The sequence below is a fragment of the Crassostrea angulata genome, chromosome 2 (genome assembly GCF_025612915.1).
Source record: "Crassostrea angulata isolate pt1a10 chromosome 2, ASM2561291v2, whole genome shotgun sequence".
NCBI classification, from domain to species: domain Eukaryota; kingdom Metazoa; phylum Mollusca; class Bivalvia; order Ostreida; family Ostreidae; genus Magallana; species Magallana angulata.
Window position 1 is genome coordinate 4,394,912 of NC_069112.1, and position 11,867 is coordinate 4,406,778.

The 11,867-nt window shown below is 33.0% G+C and overlaps 1 protein-coding gene across 1 annotated transcript; it reads right to left on the bottom strand.

Annotated features, from left to right (window-relative positions):
- Positions 1 to 1,243: 1,243 nt before the first annotated feature.
- LOC128172909 (uncharacterized) lies at positions 1,244 to 10,976 on the bottom strand. The gene is made up of 2 exons (XM_052838645.1): positions 10,899 to 10,976; positions 1,244 to 3,572 (listed from the first exon to the last, which is right to left on the bottom strand). The coding sequence occupies exon 2, from the start codon at positions 3,570 to 3,572 to the stop codon at positions 1,983 to 1,985; it is 1,590 nt and encodes a 529-aa protein (XP_052694605.1). The 5' UTR covers positions 10,899 to 10,976; the 3' UTR covers positions 1,244 to 1,982.
- Between the last annotated feature and the right edge of the window lie 891 nt (positions 10,977 to 11,867).

Sequence of the window (11,867 nt, forward strand, 5' to 3'; positions counted from 1 at the left end):
AAAACCCACATCAATGATGTCAAAAGGTAGACAATTATAGAACATTAATGGACACTAAAATCAATGACAAACAAACTAAGGTTAACTTCCTTCTGTGATTTGGTTACTTTTACTTATAAGAAGTCGATTGCGTTTAAGTTAGAATCATTGATGCTAAATTTTCATTTCACTTTTTATTTAAAATGCAGCAATACAATATTTTAGAACTGAATGAATTAAAAATCAACAGTTGTATAAACAAACTAAACAATCGAGAATATAACGATGCAGAAAGAAATTTAAACAATATTAATTTATATATGCAGTGTAGAAGTATTAGTTTCTTTTACGTTCAACATCATCTTCCCTCGCTAAATTATGCTACTTTTGACTAGAGATAAGTTATTATTTGGATGGAGTGAAAATTGGACCTATGTCTAGAACATTTGTGTAAGCCTCCTACCTTAGTTATCACCTGGGAAGCTACTCAAGCTCAGTGACCACGAAGTCCAGTAGTTTTTTCACAAGCGGTTTTATTAAAGCCTGATCGTATAGTCAAAGTTACAACAAATAAAAGGAGCCAAATCAAAGAATCTCTATTAGCGGAATCAAAATCCAAAATACAATTCTAAAAAAATTTCTAAAATTCTCAAACTCCAAAAATTACGGATCTAAATAAATTCAAAATCAAATTCCGTCTTGCATCATTTTACAGGGATATATCAGGCACGTAGCATCGTTTTTGAAAGTGGGGGGGGGGGGCAGACTCATCCAAAAAATCTCGACAAGCCAAAAAAAAAAAAAGGGAAATTAGGTATTCCCCAAAATCTTGAAAATCCTAATCGGGGGGGGGGGGGGGGGGGGGGGGGGAGTAGTGCGACACCTCAATTTCAATCCAATTTCAATATATTATTTTTTTACATGCTTCCAAAAAGGGGGGGGGGCAACTCCATGATACTTCAATTTTTTATATGTAAATTTTAAAAAATTAGTTGCTGCGAGAAAAAGTGTGGGGGGGGGGCGCCCCCTCCCCCCGTTGCTTCGTGCCTGTATATAACATTTTACTTATGATTGACAGTTTTGACCAGTTCGGCCCATCTACGATGATCATGAGTGAACATCTAGTGTTCAAATTCCAGAGTAATATTTTATTTCTAAATAAAGTAACAAAACTGCCAATCAAAGAGTACGGATGCAGGATTTGAGTCTCTGAGTCCTAGTCTCTGAATCCACCACCTAGTATGAGGCATCACTTATTCATAATACATTCATTCATACATGGCATAAACGGTTACAAAGGTTTATATATAGAATATACAATACATGACTCAATATAGAGTACCAGAGCTATCGGTTTAGACACAGAATCGTCAAATATGACACCTATTTATAGATTCTCAATTTGGATATCATTATGCACCTGGTTTCATAACATCATTTAGGAATACTACGCAGTGCTACACGATTTAAACAGTTCATTCTGTTAATTAACATTACCACAATTCATTGCGAAGTACCTAGGCAAACATAAGAAATGTGTAATACTACCACTTCAAGGTCATAGCGTGGCTATTTGTTTACATTTGCTTATAATATCTGACTCTGTCAACAATGCTGGAAAAAATATCCCCTGAAGTTACCCTATTTACAAATTAACAGCAGTTAAAAATATTTTAGATAATATTGCGAGGTAGAAACTTCATATTTCTTTTTAAGTTAAGGTGCTCATCTTATCTCTTTTCCCTCATTTTTGTAGTTAAAATTCTAAACAAAATTAATTAAAACTAATAAATTACCCCGATACAAAAATATGATGAATTGTAACACGACAAAAATTACACGTTTAGTTAGAAAATTTAAATTGTATTACATATCACATGGTCTGCCACAGTAAACGATAATGAAGTTTTTCTTCTCCTCTGACTGTTTTTCGACCCTTTGACTTTTGTACATAATCAAAATGAAAACACTGTTTTCAGCATAAAATGTATTTCATACTCACACTAGCATTGTAATCGTTTCAAAACGTAATCAATTACCCAGACGTCATTGCATTTCCTAACCGTATCCAAATCTGTCGTCTCTAAGGCATCCGAGATCATCGATTTTAGATCTACAACGAATGTAACTGGTGCAGACAAAACGCCGCTCTTTAAACTTCGCCTAAGGGGTATTAACATGTAAATATCGCCATTTTTTGTTTTAAATTTGTCTATGTCTTTCGATTTGTCAATCATAGCTTCGAATTGCTTAAATAGACTACATACCAAGACAGAATTGGAATGTTGTACAACATTCATATTACCATGTACATCATTAGTTTTAATTAGCGAGTTTATACGCTGATTTAACTCTAGACAAGATCTTTTTTGTTTTAGGAAATTCTTCGAACTGTTCATTTGCTCTCTGTGAACTGGATCTGGTTTGATAACATCAATGGCTCCTGCACGCGCTGTGCAGGACAGCGTTGCTTGTTTATTTTCCCTCGAGTTTAATTGCTTTTCTCGTCCTTCATCAATATTCATTTCCTCCTTTTTACCTTCTACGATACAAGATGAAGTTGTGCTTGCAATTTCAGCTGCAGCTGATGACGAAGGTGCAGACTCGTGTTCTTTCAATTTTCTCGTTATTGAAGCGTGGTATTCGTTAACTACTTCTAACTTTATATTTTGTTTAGCAATTTCTGTACTACTGGATACTGATTTCTTTTCCTCGTGCATATGGTTAACTTCTGCGATGTTGAATGGAATTCCAGAATATTTTCCGGGTTCTGTCGCTGACAACGATGAACACCGGGCACATTCATCATCTTCCTGATTTTTTAAACATTGTAATTGATTGACGTATTCAGGTCCCGGTTCGGGTTTCTTTTCTTTTCCTGTGTTTTTTAATGAATCTTCAGCAGCTAGGATAGCTCCTGTCAAAGACGGAGATGCTGATTCATCTTGTAAATGACATTTTGGCTTTGAGTTTCCTGTGTGAACTAATCCCGGTTTTATTTTTTCTTGAAGTTCAGCGCTATCTAGTGATGTTCCATTAGCCAATGAAGCTTTTAACGATGACAAGGATGTGCATTCTACCGATTGTTTTTTCTCTTGAATGGTATTGAATGGTGCTGCAAAAGCCATTTCTATTTCAGACAAGTGCGATGATTCAAATTTATGTCCTTGTAAATAACTTGTAAACCTTGATTGCTTTCTTTGAACTGTTCCAGATTGTATTTCTTCATGAAGATGCTCTACGTTATCTGATACTATTTTATTTTTTTTTCCAGCTGATGTCACTGACAAAACTTCACTTTTACTCTCTTCCTTTGTTACAGTTAAATTGAAATGGTTTATTTTAACTGTTTCTGATTTTACTACCTTGCGAAAAACCTCAGCGTTTTGTAATGAAAAATCATCTACCACAGCTCCTTTCAGTGCAAAAAATGCAGATGAAAGTTCCTCCGATTTTAACATTGTTTCATGACCTTCGATTATGGTTTTTGCTCCATAAGACATTACGGTTTCTTCCGATGAACATATGGATATTCTCTGGGCAGAACAAGGACCGTCTTGCTCTAACTTGGCATTAGTTCGTTTGTCACCCATCTGAAATGTAACATGTTAAATCAACAAGTCATTATTGGTATTTTGATATTTTAGCTTACATTCCAAATTTAGTATGTACCTGTACCGATTATCAGTGATTTTTCGCTAGCCATTGATTAATGTGTTCTGTGTCCGAAGGAAGACTTATTATCCCCTCGCGCTACTTGTTGCGAAGGGGATATAGTACCGCTACCGTGCGTATGTGTGTGTATGTATGTGTGTGTGACACTCCATTTCAATTTTCTAGTAAATTTAAAGAAATACCGTCCAATACAATTTCCTCAACCTTTGCACAAATAAGCCTCATTGTAAAAGATTTAAACCAATGTCATATTAATTGGTCAAATTTTTATGCAACAACTTACACCGTTGTAAAGGAGGGGGCATACATTATGACAAAATTCGTTCAAAACTAAAAATATTTATCATAGATTGCACACTTCTGTAAAATAACATATAAAAAATGCATGTGCCTTTCCAAACCATTAATACTATTACAAATTATTATATCATTAAACCAATGTCATAATGAACTTTGTATATGATTTATCCATTGAAATTTCTGAGTAAGAGTTATCAATCACCCAGAGCGAAAGTAGCGTGACAGAACAACGTTACGGTGAGGTAATAGAGTTAATAGCTTAATTTGTGTTTGAATGTTTGTTATTATCCCCTCGCGCAACTTGTTGTGAAGGGCATATAGCATCGCTGCTGTGCGTGTGTATGTGTGTTCACTGTTCAGCTAGGAAGCAACTTAAAGAAAGTTCTTGCGCGGAAATTTATCAAACTTCGTATATCTATTTGGCATGGTACATGTAAAGGACAAAGCCTGGTAGTTTTCAAGTCAATTAATTGAGTACTTTTTGATATATCGTTAACATAACACAAATTTAAACAGAAATCTTATGTACGATTTGACAATAACTACTTCCGCTTCACTTCTTTGAAACCAAAGTGAGAGTAAGCAGTTCAAATCAACAACTTGATATGTTTTAGATTTAGATCTAGTACAGGTAAAGAAAACGTAGTTTTTGAAGTAATGGAGGGTTATTAGGATGTGGTCTTCTCATTAACATAAATATATATTCCTAAATAATGCATCCCCACACAATAACTCATATCGCGAGGGGATGCTCCGCTTAGCGGTGCCCTTGTTATAATTCAATCAAAATCAATCTTTTAACGAATGGGAAATATAGAGTGCATGCTTGAACAAGGAAGAATTTTTTGTCACTTATTAGCCTTGGCTAGTTAAGGTCTTCCGTTTCCAACGGAAGACCTTATAGTTTTCGTACTGTTTCTTATTAATTTTTTCTAAATTTTATTGCAAAAGATTTCTCGAAAACTGTTCAACCGATTTCAACTATTTCTTCACAGAAGAGGGGACTTGATGTAAACTTAATACATTATTGAGATTTTTCCTGTCGTCACTTCCGGTACCGATTTATCGGCCATTTTGTACATTTTTACGACCTATTTTGTGCAGAGCTGATCTCAGAAACTATCAGAGATATGACTATGAAATTTTCAGGATAGGTAGTCTATAGTTTGAAGTTGTGCACTATTATGTTGTTTTACGCCAGTGGCGCCATTTCTTGGAGCTCGCCTGGGCAAGAAAATTGAGTACGAATTTTTATTCAAAATTTTCATACGTGTTGATCTGTATCTTTTTATCAGTTGATATTTTGTTACAACATATGTAACAAAAGTAGTAGATAATCAAAAGTTCTTAACAACAAAATCAAGAAAAAAGGGCTGGCCCCCTTTTTTAGGGGCCAAGACACTTGTAAACTCTATTACAAATAACTTAAAAACGATAAAAATGTTGTAATGCATTATAAAAGCAAAGTTGTTGATCTTAACAATATCTATCAGAAAAAATCATTGCCACGCCCATTTATTACGTAATTAGGGATCTTAAGGCGCCAAAGTACTTAAACTTTGACGCAATATATCTAGAAAAGGAGACATTTATTGTTAAGCATTATAGAATAGAAATGTTTGCATTAATGATTCTAATCGATTCCATTAATCAAGCACCAATGTCTGTCCTCATTAAGGATATAGAGGGCTGGCCCCTAAAGTATTCAATAATTTGTATCTATAAAATGAACAACAATTCTAGATAAGTGAAAGAACAAAAAATGTTAGTATCCGTGAGATCTTTCGAATGAACTCAAGAACAAGAGGCCCATGGGGCCACATCGCTCACCTGATCAACAATGGGTGCTCAAAAGATGATGTGCCTTATGGTCCCTCGGTAGAATAACAAAAAATAAATATTGTAAAGTATTCGAATTTTACACTTATTTTTGCATACACGTAATCTTTGACATTGTACCGTCATGAAATACTATTTTTTACCAGAATAAGAAAATCCTACGCAAGATATAAAACTAAACATTTGGGAGGGGTACACTGTTAAGTTGTTAACTTCCAATTCCCTATATTTTCGTTCGCCCCCCCCCCCCCCCCCAATTTTGTAAAGCGATCAAAATTCAAGAGAGCATATATGTACATTTTTTCATCAACTACTACCTAATTATTGTACTTTTTTTAAAAATATAATAGTTATTGTTTTTTTTTTTAAATCCTACATGTATAGACGTGAAGAAGACAATTGTACCTCAATGTGCTCAATTCCTCAAATTAAAAACATTCAAAAATTTTATTTGTCTTCTCCATTATAATTAAATGACTGTTATTTACTTCGCGTACAAACCAGGATAATTTTCCGCTGTTATATTTTCTTAGGAATAGCGATAATTACTTAATCCCCGCAACAGATATGTGTCAGAACAATGGAAACTGTTTTAAAGAAATCGTTTTTATTTAATCGTGTCTGAAAAACTATGAAAATTGATGTAGATTTCACATTATTTACTGTATAAAGAGGGGGCCCCAGAGAGTAGGTATATACAGAATATCATTCTTTCCTTTTGTTTGTACAAGTATTTAACATACTCTAATTCATATAGAATTTCTAACGTTCAACCAAAATGTATAATTATAAGCAAGATACAGAGCTCACAGTTCGCCTAGGTTTGAGTTATATTTTGTTCACATGAGTTTATTACATTCAGCTCAAGATTTTTAACCTGGTATTTCCTATTCAGCATTTAAAATGGAAAAAAAGAATGGCCTAAGATTTTCAATTCTTTCATTCACTCAAGACCAGTTCACTGGTATTTGAGGTTCAAAATCAGTTTATACAAATGTACACAAACACAGTCAAGGATCACATGCACAGTAGGAGTAATAATGACGAAAAAAAGTTAAGTTTACAATACAATAAGTTGTTGAAGTTGGTTTCTGGAAGAACAGACTTTGAAAATTTTCTTAATAAATATTGACTATTTTTTACTTTTTTAATCTTTAGTTTTTAAGATCTGTGTACAAACATAGAATTGTGAGCAAATCTCTGTTAACACTCAAATATGGTTAGTAGATAGAAATTGTAAACAATTAAACACAAGAAACATGCACTATAACAAATAAAGAACACATTTAATTTTTTCGAAATGAATCATATATATACATACCTACATATTTCCGTCAGCGATATCAAATTCTATTTAAACTGAATAAACTCGAGAAAATGCCGAACAACAAAACCTATTGCATTTATCTACCATTAAGCAAAAGATAATGCCGAATTACCGATAGAATGAATTGTATTTCAGTACTTTTTTGAAACATCAGATTTTGCTTAATTTGCGCAGTTAAACAGTTAACTGTTTGAATTACCGAAGTCTCTGTTTGATTTGATACGTAAAAAGCACGAAATACAGACGATAGTTCCCAGGTTACAAAGCATAAATAATGAAAACGAAACGAAAATCAGAACAAGCTAACACCAACGTCATGTGTGAAAACTGTCAACGCATTGAAATATTAAGCCTCAATTTACTTCACAAAATCGGCACCAATATATTTTGCATTTATACGCCAACTGTTGCACAACAAGCAAATTCATCATAGTCAGATCGACCCTCTTTCGTATAATGTCATGGCTGCTTTAAACAAAGAACCTCGTTTTCGAAGTATGGAATACGAGTCTTGGTAAAATGGGTATGCAAGCCCGGGCCGTGGCAAAATAAAAGCCGGGGCAGATAGGCAATCGTCAATTCCAAATACGCATTATTTTGCAGCAATATTTACAGCAAATACAAATATACTGGTCCATCATATATCCTGAAATTTTAATGAGATTGGCGGATTAATAACTGCCAATCTTTTGTTTTACCCAGTTCATGGTTTGCCTACCCATTTTACCGGATGCCGAACCCGAAGCTATTAAACTGATTGAAAAACGCCTTTCCTTATAATTTTCGTAATAACTCAGATTTGAAACAGAACTAGCCCTTAATTTTTGCAATTTATATTTTCCTTCCCATAAGAATAATTTATGCTAATCTACGTTGAATTGGACTCAGCAGTTCTTGAGAGGAAGATTTTTAAAAACGCACCCCCCTTTTTCTACAGTTTCAAGGCTTTCTCCGCTTTGAATACAGATCGGACTCTTATTTCTGCAATTTATATTTGCCCACCCATAAGGATGCTTTGTGCCAAATTTGGTTGAAATTGGATAAGCGGTTTTAGAGAAGAAGTTCAAAATGTAAAAAGTTTACAGACTGACGGACGGACAGACGGACGACGGACAAAAGGCTCAGGTGAGCTAAAAAGGGGCTGGCCCAATAAATTAGGGGCCAAGACACCCGTAAAGTCTATTACACATACCTTAAAAACGATCAAGATTTTGTAATGCATTACAGAAACAAAGTTGTTGGTCGTAGCAATATCAGTTTGTAAAACTCATTGCCAAAACAATTGATGACGTATTTAGGGATTTTAGGGGACTAAAATCATAAATTTTTAATGTGCTGTATGTGAAAATGCAAAACTCTTTGTTAAACATTTCAAGGGATATTGACAATCGTATGCATTATCTGAAAGGGAGTGGTTGAAGGGGAAATTCTGAAATTTCATTGATATCTTAATCGAATCGTTTAAAAAAATTGAACGGAAGACCTACTCGTTACTCGTAACGAGATCGTATCTAGTTACATCTCTGATTAGAATATTTTGTTTGTTCAAGCTTGCGCTCTATGTTTTCTGAAAGATAAACTGCTTGAAAACAAGCTGTTTAATGCTAAAAGGCAAAATTGCGGGAAAATGTGTTCTTTACGATGTCATATTTCGAAGTTGTGTGCACTTGAATCAAAATCAACATAATGTAAAAACATCACATATATATCTGTACAAAGAAAACAAACAATTAAAGTTAAATGATGATGTCCATTTTAGTGGGGCCATTTTAGGCCCATATCATATATAGTTCTTTTTTACCGGAAATGTTATTTTCTACTAAAATGACAAAAAATACCATGGCTTTTGAATTTCTGTTAGCCGTATTTTTCTGGGAAAAGCTGCCAAGAAGCCTTAATTGGAAGAAACTTGAATAATTGTCGTCTTGTACAAAAATCGATTTGTTAAATATTCCTTAGAGGAAAAATCTTTATTCTGACAAAAGCAATGAGTTTATCAAATCTTATTTATCATAAAAGTTTGTTACATGCAGACTTACCATTCTCACAGGTTTTTGAACTAAAATAAAATTCTAAAAAAAAATGCAGCTCATTTTGTTTTAAATAGCATTATCATCGGGAAGTTATTTTGTGCATGTGCTCCTTAGCGGACACGTTAACATATGGTTGTAGTGAGGCAAATAGAGATAACATTGTTTAACCAATTGTTGATCTCTTCACCTATTACAAATTCGGATATCATTCTTTATTCACATGACTGTATGATAAGGAAACATTTATAAGTGTTCAGTAAAGATAACATAGATTATACGTGTTGCATTGCTACATCTACCTTGGTCAAGCATTTGTACAAATATTACAATTTCACTTATCTGATAGTTTCACTGCGCATTTAAGTTTATACAAAACCATCTGTACTTTGTGATAAGTATTAAATGAAAATGCACATTTAATTTCATCCCTTGCTATTAAAGGGGCATGGTCAGTCACGATTTTGGTCAAATTTTATTTTTCTGTTTTTATTATTTTATTTTTCTGTTTTTATTATTTGCAATGCTTTAGGAATGCATTTCTAATGATCAAATGAAATCTGGGTGCCAGGCGTTGAGTTTTAAGCAAGATACAGGGCTTACAATTCTTCGTCATGTAAACAAGGCTCGTGTCCTGTTTTTGTTTACATAGGTTCAATATACCATTAAAAAATCTTTTTAAAGCTGGTTTGTGTATCTTATTATTCATTTTAAGCATAAATAGATAGTTCCTAACTATTAACAGATTCATTTTAGGTCTAAATCTGGAATTTTCACTTCAACGTTCAAAATGTAAACAAACGCTTTGTTTACATAGCGAAGAATTGTAAGCTCTATAACTCATCAAATGACACTCAAATTTTGGTTGCCTATTAAAAATGCCTTACTGAAGCATTGTAAACATTAAAATCGAAAAAATAATTTTTGACCGAAATCGTGACCATGCCACTTTAAATCATCCTACTAATAGTTAGGTGTCAATCTATGCAAGAAATATCATTAGAATATATAAAAAAAAACACCTGGTAAAATGGTAAATGGTAAACCTGCAAAAAAAATACTTTTGTAATTGGGCCAAAATAAAATTTGTTTTGAACTGCTTCCTCCTCACTGAAATGCCACCTTTATAAAATTGTATCAGGAATAAATGAAAACAATTTTGTTTTAAATGGAATATTTAATTTTTTTAGTAGTTTGAAGAAAAAAAATTCGTCCCTCCGTCTTAGGTATAAAAGCCCCAGGCGGCAAATTAAAAAAAGAACAATTTTAAAGGATAGCCTAATTTATCATTTATTTGTTTTTGCTGATATGACAGGCATTTGTTATGATTTTTAATTAACTATCATTATTATTATGAAAGCGCAGTTTTTATCTCTACTAAGAAATAACAAGAAAACCCCAGGAAGAGCGGGTCAAATATAAACGTGATTTAATGATTTGGTTAATATCTGACTTATAGTTTGCGATCCGTATTTATACAGTAACTAAATGAATATCTTCTAAAATGATACTACAGAGAGAGAGGGAGACCGAGAGAGAAAGATATATGGTTAGAGATAATTACAACAAATTAACTGTTATTAAGTTTAGAATTCATTATTCATTTAACTACAGTTCGTCACAGAAATTATCTGCAATAGGAAAGAAAAAAAATTTTCAGTGTATCAAAATGATGTAATTTATTTTAAAACAATTACGACCAAAAAAGTGTGTTTACTGTTAGAAATTAACAAATAATAATTACTTACTGTTTAAAGTATCGTAATTATGGTTGAATTAGTTTCACGGAGACAATCAAGCCTTCGTACTTCTAACACATAGTCGCTTATGTTAAATCAGGGTTGTATAATTTGTAACAAAGTGCTGTAATCAGATGTACTTTGTCGTTGGATCATTGCCCATAGTTCCCCTGTGCTGATAATTCAGATTAAACGAAGATATGTTTAAATGTACTATGCAAAAAAAGATGTTCACTAATATATGTGGTATTTATATAAAGCTTAACATTTGTACAACGAAATGCCTGCATCTGATTACTGTTTAATCTTTTATTTTTTAACACGTGAGATGATGTCCTTAAACTAAAACTGAATTTTATCTGGTCGGTTATCATTGTGAAATTAATTAAAAACCTTCTTTCAGTTTCGATGAACAATTCCAAAATAGGAAAATTGAGGGCAGGTTGGGGGACACGTGTGAAATATTTCATCAAAACATGACACCTCTCCTTCCACAAATCGATTGATCTGGACTGTCTACTTTTTTTCTTCTTACCAGTCCTTTAATTGAATTATCTTTGTACATTTATCAAATAAAGTCGTCTTACTTACTCTGTTTAATTATAACAACAAAAGCAGCAAATCAGGAAATTACTCAAAAGTATCACATGATACATTTATTACGATCTTCTTAAATTTATTTTTACCTATCAGTTTAACATGAATCGCTTCCGGAATATCGCGGGAAGTGAGCCAGACTTAAAAAACCAAAATTGCGACCGTGACGAATCTTGTTATTAGTATTTGGAATAATCTTATAATATAAAACATACTTCTAACGGCAGATTTGTTTGTTTGTTATCTAAATTGGATACCGGATTGTAAAGTTTCAATTGAATCACAATATTTAAATATTCTAATAATTAAAAAAATCTCCTCAAATAAGTAGATCTTATAGCAAAGTTGTAGTTTTTATTCATTTTACCTTTGGGGTCTTAT

Coding starts and splice junctions, on each gene's coding strand:
- LOC128172909 (XM_052838645.1), bottom strand. CDS start 3,572: ATGGGTGACAAACGAACTAATGCCAAGTTAGAGCAAGACGGTCCTTGT.